This window comes from Zalophus californianus, chromosome 10 (assembly GCF_009762305.2).
Source record: "Zalophus californianus isolate mZalCal1 chromosome 10, mZalCal1.pri.v2, whole genome shotgun sequence".
NCBI lineage: Eukaryota > Metazoa > Chordata > Mammalia > Carnivora > Otariidae > Zalophus > Zalophus californianus.
In genome coordinates, this window is record NC_045604.1 from 107,257,366 (window position 1) to 107,273,913 (window position 16,548).

At 39.5% G+C, this 16,548-nt stretch overlaps 1 protein-coding gene across 2 annotated transcripts in view; it reads right to left on the reverse strand.

Moving 5' to 3' along the window:
• LOC113932071 (cytochrome P450 3A12-like) overlaps positions 1-16,548 on the reverse strand; it is a 46,770-nt gene that overhangs the window by 8,266 nt on the left and 21,956 nt on the right. For both annotated transcript variants that reach the window (XR_004819344.1, XM_035722054.1), the window contains exons 8-10: positions 10,262-10,389; positions 9,124-9,190; positions 5,884-6,044 (exon numbers count right to left, since the gene is read on the reverse strand). Coding sequence is in view for 1 of the 2 variants with exons in the window: in XM_035722054.1 (XP_035577947.1) it covers positions 5,884-6,044; positions 9,124-9,190; positions 10,262-10,389 (356 nt within the window). In the remaining variant the exon portion in view is untranslated. The remainder of the gene's footprint in view (positions 1-5,883; positions 6,045-9,123; positions 9,191-10,261; positions 10,390-16,548) is intronic.

The following is a 16,548-nucleotide window of genomic DNA, read 5'->3' on the forward strand; positions in this document are numbered from 1 at the left end:
TCAGTTTGTTTCCTACACTTAAGAGTCGTTTATGGTTTGCCTCCCTTCTGTTTTTAATCTTATTTTATTTTTCCTTCCCTATGACCCTTAGTCTTAAGTGAAATATGTTGAAGTCACTGTTCCCTTTCAAAACAGGGGTCACACCATCTGCACCATGGAAGCAGAATGTGCAACAGAAAATATCCCCTCTTTCACATAAACTCTTCTAGTGGAAATATCCTGCTTCCTAGCTTTTCAACTGTATTTACAGTATTTAGAGAGAAAAACTCTATTATATAAAAAGTATAAATAACTGGGAGAGACCCTACTTCCTTTCAACACAAATAGGGCAAGAGAAGGGTAGGATTGGATGCTACCAAATGTGGACACACAATTTCGGTTCTATGGAACGTTCTATGGAGGATCAGAACCCTACTCTCAGTCCACCCTCTGTTGCTGGAAGGGTCTCCTTGTTGTTGCTTCAGGGTTTCACTGTTTGCCAAATAAGCCACTCCAGACCCAGAGGCCAGGTCTCTTCATAAGTAGGGAACTCCAGGTTGGGCAGGGATCAGTAAACAGTGTGGTCAATATGTGCCTATCACTTGGTGATATATATATAGTTTTTTCTTTTTTTTAATTTATTTGTGAGAGGGAGAGAGTGAGAGAGAGAGAGAGAGAGATCACAAGCAGGGGCAAGGGAGAGGGGGAGGGCAGACTTCCCACTAAGCAGGGAGCCTGATGTGGGACTCGATCCCAGGACCCTGGGATCATGATCCAACCCAAAGGAAGACCCTTAACTGACAGAGCCATCCAGGAGCCCTCGTGTTATATTTAAGAGCCAACATTGTAGAGCTTAGAGGTCAATCAGGATCTAGGCACCCTGGCTCCTAGCTTGGCTTCTTCACCACTAGTTATATGATAATTTAAAACGTTATGATGTCTCTCTGTGTCTCAGTTTCCTGAGTTGTTACATGGAGATAATAGGGTTGCCATTTCATAGGGTGTGTGGCAGAGACACTCACTGCCCACCCAATAACCATGAAGACCCCCATAGTTCCCAGCCCATGGCAACTTAGGGGAAACTACTTTGCAAATCAGCTGTGAACTGATGAGATGTATGTCAGTTCGGGGCCGGACATTTGTTTCTCAAATTTTTTTTAATTTTTTTTGTTATGTTAATCACCATACATTACATCATTAGTTTTTGATGTAGTGTTCCATGATTCATGTTTTGTGTATAACACCCAGTGCTCCACGCAGAATGTGCCCTCTTTAATACCCATCACCAGGCTAACCCATCCCCCTACGCCCTCCCCTCTAGAACCCTCAGTTTGTTTTTCAGAGTCCATTGTCTCTCATGTTCATCTCCCCCTCCGACTTACTCCCCTTCATTCTTCCCCTAAGTATAGATCTGTGATCCAACAGTCTTGCACAATTCACAGCGCTCACCATAGCACATACCCTACCCAATGTCTATCACCCAGTCACCCCATCCCTCCCACGCCCCACCACTCCAGCAACACCCAGTTTGTTTCCTGAGATTAAGAATTCCTCCTATCAGTGAGGTCATATGATACATGCCTTTCTCTGATTGACTTATTTCACTCAGCATAACACCCTCCGGTTCCATCCATGTCGTTGCAAATGGCAAGATCTCATTCCTTTTTATGGCTGCATAATATTCCATTGTGTATAAATACCACATCTTCTTTATCCATTCATCTGTCGATGGACATCTTGGCTCTTTCCACAGTTTGGCTATTGTAGACATTGCTGCTATAAACATTGGGGTGCACATATCCCTTCGGATCCCTACATTGGTATCTTTGTGGTAAATACCCAGTAGTGCAATTGCTGGATCATAGGGTAGCTCTATTTTCAACTGTTTGAGGAACCTCCATACTGTTTTCCAGAGTGGTTGCACCAGCTTGCATTCCCACCAACAGTGTAGGAGGGTTCCCCTTTCTGCGCATCCCCGCCAACATCTGTCGTTTCCTGACTTGTTAATTTTAGCCATTCTGACTGGTGTGAGGTGGTATCTCATTGAGGTTTTGATTTGGATTTCCCTGATGCCGAGCGATGTGGAGCACTTTTTCACGTGTCTGTTGGCCATTTGGATGTCTTCTTTGGAAAAATGTCTGTTCATGTCTTCTGCCCATTTCTTGATTGGATTATTTGTTCTTTGGGTGTTGAGTTTGATAAGTTCTTTATAGATTTTGGATACTAGCCCTTTATCTGATATGTCATTTGCAAATATTTTCTCCCATTCTGTCAGTTGTCTTTTGGTTTTGTGGACTGTTTCTTTCACTGTGCAAAAGCTTTTTATCTTGATGAAATCCCAATAGTTCATTTTTGCCCTTGCTTCCCGTGCCTTTGGTGATGTTTCTAGGAAGAAGTTGCTGCAGCTGAGGTTGAAGACGTTGCTACCTCTGTTCTCCTTTAGGATTTTGATGGACTCCTGTCTCACGTTTAGGTCTTTCAACCATTTGGAGTCTATTTTTGTGTGTGATGTAAGGAAATGGTCCAGTTTCATTCTTCTGCAGGTGGCTGTCCAATTTTCCCAACACCATTTGTTGAAGAGACTGTCTTTTTGCCATTGGACATTCTTTCCTGCTTTGTCAAAGATTAGTTGACCATAGAGTTGAGGGTCCATTTCTGGGCTCTTTATTCTGTTCCATCGATCTATGTGTCTGTTTTTGTGCCAGTAACATACTGTCTTGATGATGACAGCTTTGTAATAGAGCTGGAAGTCCGGAATGGTGATGCCGCCAGCTTTGCTTTTCTTTTTCAAGATTCCTCTGGCTATTTGGGGTCTCTTTTGGTTCCATACAAATTTTAGGATTATTTGTTCCATTTCTTTGAAAAAAGTGGATGGTATTTTGATGGGGATTGCATTGAATGTGCAGATTGCTCTAGGTAGCATTGACATCTTCACAATATTTGTTCTTCCAATCCATGAGCATGGAATGTTTTTCCATTTCTTTGTGTCTTCTTCAATTTCTTTCATGGGTATTTTATAGTTTTCTGAGTACAAATCCTTTGCCTCTTTGGTTAAATTTATTCCTAGGTATCTTATGGTTTTGGATGCAATTGTAAATGGGATCGACTCCTTGATTTGTCTCTCTTCTGTCTTGTTGTTGGTGTATAGGAATGCCACTGATTTCTGTGCATTGATTTTATATCCTGACACTTTCCTGAATTCCTGTATGAGTTCTAGCAGCTTTGGGGTAGAGTCTTTTGGGTTTTCCACATACAGTATCATATCATCTGCAAAGAGTGAGAATTTGACTTCCTCCTTGCCGATTTGGATGCCTTTGATTTCTTTTTGTTGTCTGATTGCTGTGGCTAGGACTTCTAATACTATGTTGAATAGCAGTGGTGAGAGTGGACATCCCTGCCGCGTTCCTGACCTTAGGGGAAAAGCTCTCAGCTTTTCCCCATTGAGAATGATATTCGCTGTAGGTTTTTCAGTAGATGGCTTTTATGATATTGAGGTATGTACCCTCTATCCCTATACTCTGAAGAGTTTTGGTCAAGAAAGGATGCTGTACTTTGTCAAATGCTTTTTCTGCATCTGTTGAGAGGATCATATGATTATTGTTCTTTCTTTTGTTAATGTATTGTATCACGTTGATTGATTTGCGGGTGTTGAACCAGCCTTGCAGCCCAGGGATAAATCCCACTTGGTCGTGGTGAATAATCCTTTTAATGTACTGTTGGATCCTATTGGCTAGTATTTTGGTGAGAATTTTTGCATCCATGTTCATCAGGGATATTGGTCTGTAATTCTTTTTGATGGGGTCTTTGTCTGATTTTGGGATCAAGGTAATGCTGGCCTCCTAAAATGAGTTTGGAAGTTTTCCTTCCATTTCTATTTTTGGAACAGTTTCAGGAGAATAGGTATTAATTCTTCTTTAAATGTGTGATAGAATTCCCCTGGGAAGACATCTGGCCCTGGGCTTTTGTTTGTTGGGAGATTTTTGATGACTGCTTCAATTTCCTTAGTGGTTATAGGTCTGTTCAGGTTTTCTATTTCTTTCTGGTTCAATTTTGGTAGTTGATACATCTCTAGGAATGCACCCATTTCTTCCAGGTTATCTAACTTGCTGGCATATAGTTGCTCATTATATGTTCTTATAATTGTTTGTATTTCTTTGGTGTTGGTTGTGATCTCTCCTCTCTCATTCATGATTTTGTTGATTTGGGTCCTTTCTCTTTTCTTTTTGATAAGTCTGGCCAGGGGTTTATCAATCTTGTTAATTCTTTCAAAGAAGCAGCTCCTAGTTTCGTTGATCTGTTCTACTGTTCTTTTGGTTTCTAGTTCATTGATTTCTGCTCTGATCTTTATGATTTCTCTTCTCCTGCTGGGTTTAGGCTTTATTTGCTGTTCTTTTTCCAGCTCCTTTAGGTGTAGCATTAGGTTGTGTATTTGAGACCTTTCTTGTTTCTTGAGAAAGGCTTGTATTGCTATATACTTTCCTCAGGACTGCCTTTGCTGTATCCCAAAGATTTTGAACAGTTGTGTTTTCATTTTCATTGGTTTCCATGAATTTTTTTAATTCTTCTTTAATTTCCTGGTTGACCGATTCATTCTTTAGTAGGATGGTCTTTAGTCTCCATGTATTTGAGTTCTTTCCAACTTTCCTCTTGTGATTGAGTTCTAGTTTCAAAGCATTATGGTCTGAAAATATGCAGGGAATGATCCCAATGTTTTGGTACCAGTTGAGACCTGATTTGTGACCTAGGATGTGATCAATTCTGGAGAATGTTCCATGGGCACTAGAGAAGAATGTGTATTCCGTTGCTTTGGGATGGAATGTTCTGAATATATCTGTGAAGTCCATTTGGTCCAGTGTGTCATTTAAAGTCTTTATTTCCTTCTTGATCTTTTGCTTAGATGATCTGTCCAATTCAGTGAGGGGGGTGTTAAAGTCCCCCACTATTATTGTATTGTTGTCAATGTGTTTCTTCGCTTTTGTTATTAATTGCCTTATGGCTGCTCCCAAGTTAGGGGCATAGATATTTACAATTGTTAGATCTTCTTGGTGGATAGACCCTTTAAGTAGGATAGAATGTCCTTCTTCATCTCTTATTACAGTCTTTGGTTTAAAATCTAATTTGTCTGACATAAGGATTGCCACCCTAGCTTTCTTTTGGTGTCCATTAGCATGGTAAATGGTTTTCCACCCCCTCACTTTCAATCTGGGGGTGTCTTTGGATCTAAAATGAGTCTCTTGCAGACAACATATTGATGGGTCTTGTTTTTTAATCCAATCTGATAGCCTGTGGTCTTTTGATTGGGGCATTTAGCCCATTTACATTCAGGGTAACTATTGAAAGGTATGAATTTAGTGCCATTGTATTGCCTGTAAGGTGACTGTTACTGTATATTGTCTGTGTTCCTTTCTGATCTATGCTGCTTTTAGGCTCTCTCTTTGCTTAGAGGACCCCTTTCAATATTTCTTGTAGGGCTGGTTTCGTGTTTGCAAATTCCTTTAGTTTTTGTTTGTCCTGGAAGCTTTTTATCTCTCCTTCTATTTTCAATGACAGCCTAGCTGGATATAGTATTCTTGGCTGCATATTTTTCTCATTTAGTGCTCTGAATATATCATTCCAGTCCCTTCTGGGGCCAGACATTTGAAAAGCAAGTGAGCAACACTCTAGTTCCTTGTTCCCCAGCCAACAATTAGTCCCAAGTTCCAGATAATGCAGGTATAAGAAAGTGGAGCCTCTTTCCCCTGTATCACTGAATAACTCTATGAAGCTGACTCACCCCCACGTTGGACATGCTAATGTGAGTTACAAGTAAACTTTTTTACGAAAACCCACTTGGTTTGAGGGTAATCAGTTACTGAGACATAACCAAGCCTATCCTGGCTCCCTCTTCAGGTAGGTACCGCTCACCTTATTGGGGAAAGTCGCATCAATCTCCTCCTGCAGTTTCTGCTGGACATCAGGATGAGTGGCCAGTTCATACACAAGGAAGGAAAGAGAAGTGCTAGTGGTCTCATAGCCAGCAATAATAAAGATAATAGATTGGGCCACAAGCTCCAGATCAGAGAGAGCTAAAAGAAGCAAAGACATTTTAGCTAGAGCAGGTGAATAGAAAACATTACAGTTTAGATGATGAGAAATTTATTGGAAACTCCCAATTCCCTTGGGGAAAAATGTAAAAGCAATTCAGAATCAAACTCACAGTGGTTTGCACTCTGATGTCTACTTTTCAGAGCCAGAAAAGCCAGAAGTTGTCTTGATCTGGTTATTCCCATGGTCTATACTATTCTTGGCCATTTGCTCCTGCTTATGCCACCCTCTCCACCAACACAAATAGGTAATTTCAGGAGCTAGCATTTCTGTCTAATGTACACAGAGTTTTCAGTATCCAGAATCCTAAAAGGACTTCAGTCCTAAGTCACATGGGATAACATTCTCCCCCAGGAAAATATAAATCCTTCCAGCTTAAACAGAACTTAAATCTCATTAGAGAGTTTGCAATGCTAAGGCTTAATTGTCAGGAAAAATGAATGATCTTTCATCTAAACATATTTGTTGGAACTTAAGAGAACACAATTGGGCTACAGATGAACACTTGCTGCTCAAAGTGTGGGATCTGCAGCATCTGGGAGCTTATTAGAGATGCAGAATCTCAAACTTCACCTTAGGGTGAACATATCGAATCTAAATCTGACCTTTCATGAGATGTGGTGATTTGTGTGAACAACCTAGCCTGTGAAGTACAGATTATACCTTTCTGAGGTCTCAGCTAATAGAAGACCTGGCACACAACTTCTCAAGTGGATGATCTCCAATATGTACAGAAACTATGACACAGACAACGTGAGAAGAGTGGGGATAGATCTAGGATAATCCATGCCATTAAAGGAGCAGAAGAAAGAATGTGTCAATAGCAGGGTACTGGCTGGCAAGAAATACAGACAAACTGAATGCAGTGAATGGAATTCACTTATTCAATCATGGCCTGAATCAGTCACCTTCCTTAGTGAACGGCCCCACTCTGAATATAAGTTGGCATCTCTGATTTTCTCCTGGCAGAAACACAGCATGGTCATGCTCTAATCTCTTTGATCGGAACTGTATCAAGACATTTGGATACGTAGAGCACTGAAATGAACATGGCCTCTGCCACAAACACATAATTCACAACTAAAGACAATTAAAAAGTGTAAGAAAGGTCTATAGAGTTCTGATTTCCCAGTCATACTTTCTGTGAGGCTGCTGTGGATCAATTCAACTATCAGATTCTTGCTCTCGATTACCATGAACCCCATGATAATCAAACTTTAGAGCTGTGCTGTCCAATAAGGTAGCCACTTGCCAGATGTGGCTATTCATATTTAAGTTTTACTTAGTTATATTAAATAGAATATAAGATTCAGATCTTCAGTGACACTAGCCACATGTAAAGTGCTCAATAACCACATGTTTGTAGTGGTTCTGTACAGAACCAAGCATATATAGAATATTTCCTTCATCACAGAAAGTAGTAGAGCTAGATAGATAGAGCGATGGTTAGATAGAATAAAAGTAGACATAGTTATATATATATATATATATATATATATATATATATATATATATATATATATAATATACTAGTGGTGTGATAGAGTAAGCCCATCGTTTTTCTCTAGAATCAACTGTTATATATTCAAGAATTTTGTGAGATGGTTGTCAAACCATAGACAGCTTGAAATTGAACACAATAGGAATATTTCGGTCATAGAAACAACTATAAATCAAGACTCCTTTTTTCTTTCAGATGCACAGACCATAATTACATCACTGGTTATGGATATAGAAATATTTATCTTCATCAGTCCTGTGTAAATATATTTGATGTTCTTTATTTGGCCCACTGAGAAGAAATAGAAACAAAGAAACCCTTGTAGCAACGAGCACTCCTAGATCCCAGATTTTGCTTTCTAAATACCATTTGTCACTAAAAGGAAACAGAGCTTCTTGGAGAAATGGCTGATTCCAGGGCTCATCAGGGGAAACAGAAGAGAAACCTGGAATGTCTCACACTAGAATTCAAGGAAATGCTCAGAAAATAAATTCTGTAATGGTGGCTATACATCATTATACGTATGTCTAAACCCATAGCATGTACAACATCAAGAGTGAACTGTAATTTAAATTATGGATTTTGGGTGGTAATAATCTGTCATTGTAGGGGCATTGATTATAACAAAATTACCACATCGTGAGGGATTTTGATAGTGGGAGATGCTATATGTAGGTGGGGCTGAAGGAATATGGGATAAATCTCTGTGTCTTTCACTCAGTTTTGCAGCGAACATAAAACTGATATAAAAAACAAAGTCTATAGAAAACATAAAAAAAGAAGAAGAATAAAAAAGGGGTATAGGAACACACTTAAAATGGCTTCTAGAGGACAAAGCTGAGAGATTTGACAATCTAAATTTTAAAAATGATGTAAGAGACTAAGTAATATTAAGATCATACTGGTATATATAAATAAACAAATATAATAATGATGATGAATGGAAAGCTCACCCTAACAATGGACTATCACTCCAAATGTTGAAAAAATGGTGGAAGTAGAAAGTCATAATTTTACAACCATCACAGTAGTAATGCTTTTAGTCAAATACCATCCATGGATGGTAAAAGTAGTAGGTGATGGTTTAAAGACAAACACCGTATGTGCACAGTCACAAAGGCATCCTGCACTAGTTACTTCTTAATTACAAAAGGAAAAAAAAACTTGGAATAGATTAAGCCAGTGAACACATGTTTACCCAGCTGTTCCAAGTGAAGGTCACCAACACTGGGGTCAGGTACCTCCTGATGTGATGAGCCTTGATGTGAATTTCCAGGCTGAGGGTCTGATTCAGTGGATCTGGATTAGGCTGGAGGACTGACATTGGAAACAAGCTCCCAGCAGACCAATGACAGCTTTGTCTATTATTGCCCTTCAAGCTATGAACAAACTGTGGTTGTGTTCTTCTGAAAAATGCTCTGGCTACCATTTGTATCTGAACACGTGTCTTTCTTTGATTTTCTGATATTCCATCTGCTAAAAATCTTCCATATATCTCAGAACCACCCCTTGTCTCTGAACCACCCCATCAAGAGCCATCTGAACCTCTTTTTACTTACCTTTATAGGTGTCTATTTCTTTGGAATTCTGGGAGTTAATCATCAGCTGAAGAAAATCCACTCGGTGCTAGAAACAGAAAGAGAGATTTCAATGACAAAAGTCACTTGTGAAGTCAGAAATAAAACAGGGATGCAGTACCTAACTTCTTTCCTGAGAATATGGCCCCTTCACATCCAGAAGTTTAGTGTTTCCAGAGTCATCAGCGAACAAAAATGTCCAGCTACAGATCTTGGAGAGCATGATATTTCCCTGACAGGAATCCAGCCATTATGTCTCTTTGCTCTTTGGTTCTTGCTCTCTCTGATCCTCAACTTCTCTGGCTTTTGAACACAGCTTCCTGGTCGAAGAGTTGCCTGCTCCCTCTCCTGTCATACCTACTAGCTCAGGAGAAAGTCCCTGACTTCACTCCTTTTGTTTTTCCAGCTTTAATTCTTAATGAATGGCCACATAGACCAATCCCCTGACCTCTGCAGAGTCCACGGTCAGCTTCCATTGGAAGATTCAACATCTTCCAATGCCCCACCCTCCCAGAACTCTGCACAATCTTCAGAGACATCCTGCGGTACCAGCCCTGTCTTCCCGTCTTACATCCATCCTAGTGCTGGCCGCCAGGTCTCAGGAAGGCAAAGCCTACTCAGCCAGCTTGCAGCCTCAGTGCCCAAAGAAGACACCTGCCCACTCCACACTATGATATCCTCAAATTTAACATAACTAGGTGCCTGAGGGGATCTTCTACTAGAGAATGTGTAAGAAACAAGGCTTAGAATTGAAGGGATCCTTTGCCAATGTAAGATCTGGCAAAATCATACTACCAGGAAAATGATTGTACACAGTAATTTTTATGCTTTGACAATTTACTGAACGTAAGTGGTAGTTTTTCTCTCACCAAAGTTTATGCACTGACATACTCGTTGGCATGCTTATTCTTAAATTTTGAACATTGTCTCTCTGACTCATCTTCTTATCTCCTTCCCTGCCACCTTCCTCATTCTCCCTAAAATGTTAGGAGTCTCCTGCTCTAAACCCTATAGTTTTCCACCTACTGTAAAAACATACTTAGTAGTGTGCACATCAGATGAATACAGCTCAATAAAAGATCAAAAGTGAACATGCACATGTAACCACCACCAGATTTACCTTTTGTTTATCTTTGAGGCGACTTTCCTTCATCCTTTTTACAGATTTCATGAAAAAATCAGTAACAGTTTTTGGAAATAGTGAGATATTTAATTTTTCAAAAACTGGGGTAAGAAATGGAAACAGTACTATAAGGAAAAAAAACAATGGAAATATTAGTGAAAATGCAAAATTGCCCTGGAGCAATTATAATTTGGTCTACTAACCTGAGGATTAAAAGACACCAGGATTCAATAATATCAGGAGTTATTCCCTCTATGACCTTTACTTGAATTTTCAAGCCAATGGCTGAGCCAGAGCAAGTCACACATATGGGCCACTACTAGAACAGTCAGATCAGTGTCTCCTGCCACATCTTTGGAGTGACCAAAGGAACAGGATTACATTCCTGGATCTCTTAGCCTTTTATTTTTGGACTAGAGCCTCTTTGGAAACACCAGACCATAATATGCTACTTTAATTAATCACTCTTTTTAAGAAATTGTGTCAGGATGGAAATAATACATAGTATGCCCTTCAACTACAATGGAATAAAATTAGAAAACAAGAATACAAACAACATGGAAACCCATGAATCTGTGGAAATTACATCATACACTCCTATTACAGCCAGTCGGCAAAGAAGAAATCAAAAGGGCACTTTAGATTTACCTGGAGAATACAGAAATGAAGAATCCACATACCAAAACTCATGGGATGTAGCAAAAGCAATGACCAGAAAGAAAAGTTTTTTAAAGATTTTATTTATTTGACAGAGAGAGACACAGTTAGAGAAGGAACACAAGCAGGGGGAGTGGGAGAGGGAGAAGCAGGCTTCCCGCTGAGCAGGGAGCCCGATGCGGGGCTCGATCCCAGGACCCTGGGATCATGACCTGAGCCGAAGGCAGACGCTCAACGACTGAGCCACCCAAGCACCCCCAGGAAGAAATTTATTACTATATATGCCTACCTTTAAAAAGAACCAAGATTTCAAATCAATCACCCAGTTTTCTTTCAAAAACATGCCGAAAATACAAGAGCACACTAAATCAAAAGCAAGCAGAATGAAGCACATAATACAGACAAGAGCAGAAACTTAGGAAATAGAGAATAAAAACAAGAGAAAATTCAAACAAAGCAAAGCTGATTCTTTCAAAAGACCTTTAGCTAGACTGACCAAGCATAGAGGAGAAGAGATTCCAATTACTATCATCAGAAGTGAAAGAGGAGATTACTGCAACATTACAAGAATAAAAAGGACTACAGGAATACTATGAACAATTGAATGCCAATAAATTAGATGAAATGGAAAAATTCATAGAAAAAGATAAACTAGAAAGTGACATACAAAAAACACAGGCAATCTGAAAGACAAATAAAAAGACTGAGTTAGTAGTGAAGAAACTACTGACAAAAAGAAGCTCAGCTCCAGATGGTTTCACAGGTGAGTTCTAGCAAATATTTAAAATTCAGTCAACACTGATTTTGCACAAGTTTTTCCAAAAAACAGAAGAGGTAGGAACACTTCCAAACTCATTCTACCTGGCCAGTGTTACCTTGATACTAAAACCAGGCAATGATATCACAGAACAAGAAAACTACAGACCAATGTATCTTATGACACGGATGTACAAATCCTCAACAAAATACTGGCAAACTGAACCCAGCAACATATCAAAAGAAGGTTATACCATAACCAAGAGGGGTTTATCCCAGCAATTCCAGGTCATATAATATAACAACAAAATTTTTTAAAAACCACAAGGTCATCTCAATACAGGCAGAGAAAGTATTTGACAAAAATCCGACACCATTTAACAATAAAAGCACTCAACAAGCTAGGAACAGAAAGGAACATCCTCAACCTGATAAAGGGCATCTATGAAAAACTCATAGCTAACACCACACTTCATGGATATAGACTGGACACTTTCCCCTAAGATTAAACAAAACAAGGATGTCTCTATCACCACTTCTATTCAACATTGTACTAGAAGTTCTAGCCAGGAAATGTATGCAATTAAAAAAAAAAGGTAAAAAAGAAAGAAGAAAGAAGAAAAAAAGTTATTCATAGAGGAAATAAAGAAGTAAAAGCATCTCTATTATCAGAGCAAAAAATGTTGTACATAGAAAATCCAAAGGAATTCAACAGAAGTCTATTGGAACTAATAAACCAGTTTAGCAGGGTTTCAGGATACAAGATCAACATACAAAATCAATTGCATTTCATACACTGCAACAAAAAATCCAAAAGTGAAATTAGGAATATACTCCTTTACAAAGCATCAAGAAGAACAGAATACTTAGGAGTAGCTTTTTCTTATAACAAGGAAATGTATTTATTGGTATCTCTCCATAAATGTAAGCTGAGAGCCAAGTGGTTTAATTGGGAAATTTGGAATAGCCTTAATAAAAGAAGTGCTATACTCTGAAAACCACAAATATTTTTGAAATAAATTAACGAAGATCTATGTAAATGGAAAAACATCTAATGGTCATGGATTAGAACTTAATATTGTCAAGATGGCAATACTCCTCAAGCTGATCTACAGATTAATGCATTCCCTATCCGAATTCTAGCAGGCTTCTTTGTAGAAATTGACATACTGAATTTAAAATTCATATGGAATCGTAAGGGACCCATAATGGCCAAACAATCTTGAAAGAAAAAAGAATAAAATTGTAGAACTCCAACTTCCAGTTTCAAACCTTACCACAAAGCTATAATGATCAAGACATTGTGGTCCAGGCATAAGGAGAGACATAAAGATCAATGGAATTGAATTTGGAGTCCAAAATTATACCCATGTGTTTACAGTCAACTGAATTTTGAGGCTTCCAATACCATTCAATGGAATAAAAATGGTCTTGTCAATAAATGGTGCAGGGACAAGTCAATGACCTCAGATTTTACAATAAATTCTTAAATACGACACTAAAATCACAGACAATAAGAGGAAAAAATACATACATTGTACATCATCAAAATTAAAAATTTCATGCTACAAAGAACACTATGAAGAAAGTGAAAAGACGCCTACAGAATGGGGGAAAAATTTGCGAGTCATATTATCTGATAAGGGATTTTTATCTAGAAGATACAGAGAACTCTTACAACCCAAAAACAAACAGAGCAATGACTGAACTATAAATGAGCAAGAATTTGAACACACATCTGAAGAAGTTATGAAATAGACAAGAAGCATATAAAAAGTTGCTGGGGGGGAGGAGTAGGAGACCTAAATTTCATCTGGTTGGTCCCAGGAATTCAGCTAGATAGGGATGAAACCTTTCTGAACACCTACAAACTCAACAGGAGATGGAAGAAAAGAATAGCAGCAACTCTCTGAACAGAAAAGCGACCGCTTTCTGGAAGGTAGGACGTGCGGAGAAGTGAATCCAAGGCGATATTTGGGAAGATAGACGGCGGGGGGAAGGAGCCTCCGTCACCGGCTACCGGCAAGTGATAGAGCAGCAGAGCATAAAATCAGAACTTTTAGAAGTCTGCTCCCCCGAGGGACGTCACTCCAGTGGCTAAGCGGGGGGTGGAACCCTCGCGGGACAGTGTGGTCTCAGGACCCTCGGGGTCACAGAAAGACTGGGGGTGCCTGAGTGTGGCAGAGCTCCCAGGTATCGGAGCGGGGAAGCTGGCTGCAGAGACTGAGCCGAAGAGTGGGTTCTCAGCTCAGGGTTGCCATAAATCGTGATCCGCAGCACAGTCGGGCCACTGCTCTTCCAGCAGGGACCCAATAAGCGACAGATCTGGGGAGACTCCCCTTCCTCCCCCCAGAGAAGTGGCATGAGAGCTCACTGCAGAAATCAGCTAGGTTTGGAGACTCCACACCGGGTCAGGTGCCAGAGATAAAGACGCTCGGTCACAGGCCAGGTGAGCACAGAGTGTGGCCGGAGGCCTAGGAGATGGGAGTGACTGACTGCTTTTCTCTGGGGGTGCACTGAGGAGTGGGGCCCCGAGTTCTCGGCTCCTCTCGGGCAGAGATTGGGAGGCCACCATTTTGACTCCCATCCTCTAAAGCTGTACGGAAAGCTTTCAGGGAACAAAAGCTCCTGAGAGCAAACCCAAGCAGATTACTTAGTCTAGCCTGGCAAGGGCGGGGCAATTCCACCTCCCACAAAGACATTTGGGAACCACAGCAACAGGAGCCTCCCCCAAAAGTTCAGCAAGAACAGCCAGCCAAGACCAGGTTTACCAATCAATGAGAACCGCAGAACTCCAGCACTAGGGGAATACAGCACATAGCATTCATGGCTTTTTTCCCCATTATTCTTTAGTATTTCAAAGTTAATTTTTAAAATTTTCTTTCTTTTTTTTTTGAACTTTTCTTTTTCCCTTTGTCAACCAACATCTTATCAATCCCTTTTTTAAAAATCTTTTTTATTTTTCATTTTTAGAGTCAAATTCTATTCCTTCATAGTAGTTAACCTTAGTTTTGGCATATAAATAAGTTGTTCTCTCTTTAAAACTTTGGGATACAGTTTCTTCTACCAGACCAAAATATACCCTAAGTCTCTAGTGTATGGCTTTGTTCTAGTCTCCTGCCTGATCACATTCTCTCCCCCCTTTTTTAAATACCTCTTCTTTCTTTTTTCAACCAACTTCTTATCTTATCAATTCCTTTTATAAAACCTTTTATAATTTTCATTTTTACAGTCATAGTCCATCCCTTCATCGTATTTACCCTTATTTTTATACATATATAAGTTTTTCTTTCTTTAAAAATTTGGGAGGCAGTTTCTTCTAACAGACCAAAATACACTCAAAATCTAGTGTGTGGCACTGATCTATGCACCAGCCTGATCATATTTGATCATATTCCTTTTTTTAAAATCTTTTTCTTTTTTTTTTTCTCTTTCTTCTTTCTTTCCCTTTCTTTTCCCCCGGTTTCATGTCTCTTCTGATTTGTTTAGTGTATATTTTTCTGGGGTCGTTGTTAACATGTTAGCATTTTGTTCTCTCATTCATCTATTGTCCTCTGGACAAAATGACAAGACGGAAAAAATCACCTCAAAAAAAAGAACAAGAGGCAGTACCGACTGCCAGGGACCTAATCAATATGGACATTAGTAAGATGTCGGAACTAGAGTTCAGAATGACGATTTTAAAGATACTAGCTGGGCTTGAAAAAAGCATGGAAGATATTAGAGAAACCCTTTCTGGAGAAATAAAAACTAAAATCTAACCAAGTCAAAATCAAAAAGGCTATTAATGAGGTGCAATTAAAAATGGAGGCTGTAGGGGAGGCTGGAGCCTGGGTGGCTCAGTCATTAAGCGTCTGCCTTTGGCTCAGGTCATGATCCCAGGATCCTGGGATCGAGTCCTGCATTGGGCTCCCTGCTCTGCAGGAAGCCTACTTCTCCCTCTCCCCCTGTTTGTGTTCCCTCTCTCGCTGTGTTTCTCTCTGTCAAATAAATAAATGAAATCTTTAAAAAAAAAATGGAGGCTCTAACTGCTAGGATAAATGAGACAGAAGAGAGAATTAGTGATATAGAAGACCAAATGATGGAAAATAAAGAAGCTGAGAAAAAGATAAACAACTACTGGACCATGAGGGCAGAATTTGAGAGATAAGTGATACCATAAGACGAAACAATGTTAGAATAATTGGGATCCCAGAAGAAGAAAGAGAGGGGCAGAAGGTATATTGAAGCAAATTATAGCAGAGAACTTCCCTAATTTGGGGAAGGAAACAGGAATCACAATCCAGGAGGCACAGAGAACCCCCCTCAAAATCAGTAAAAATAGGTCAATATCCCAACATCTAATAGTAAAACTTACGAGTCTCAGAGACAAAGAGAAAATCCTGAAAGCAACTCAGGACAAGAGATCTGTAACCTATAATGGTAGAAACATTAGATTGGCAACAGACCTATTCACAGAGACCTGGCAGGCCAGAAAGGACTGGCATGATATATTCAGAGCACTAAATGAGAAAAATATGCAGCCAAGAATACTATATCCAGCTAGGCTGTCATTGAAAATAGAAGGAGAGATAAAAAGCTTCCAGGACAAACAAAAACTAAAGGAATTTGCAAACACGAAACCAGCCCTACAAGAAATACTGAAAGGGGTCCTCTAAGCAAAGAGAGAGCCTAAAAGTAACATAGACCAGAAAGGAACACAGACAATATATAGTAACAGTCACCTTACAGGCAATACAATGACGCTAAATTCATATCTTTCAATAGTTACCCTGAATGTAAATGGGCTAAATGCCCCAATCAAAAGACACAGGGTATCAGATTGGATAAAAAAACAAGACCCATCAATATGCAATCTGCAAGAGACTCAT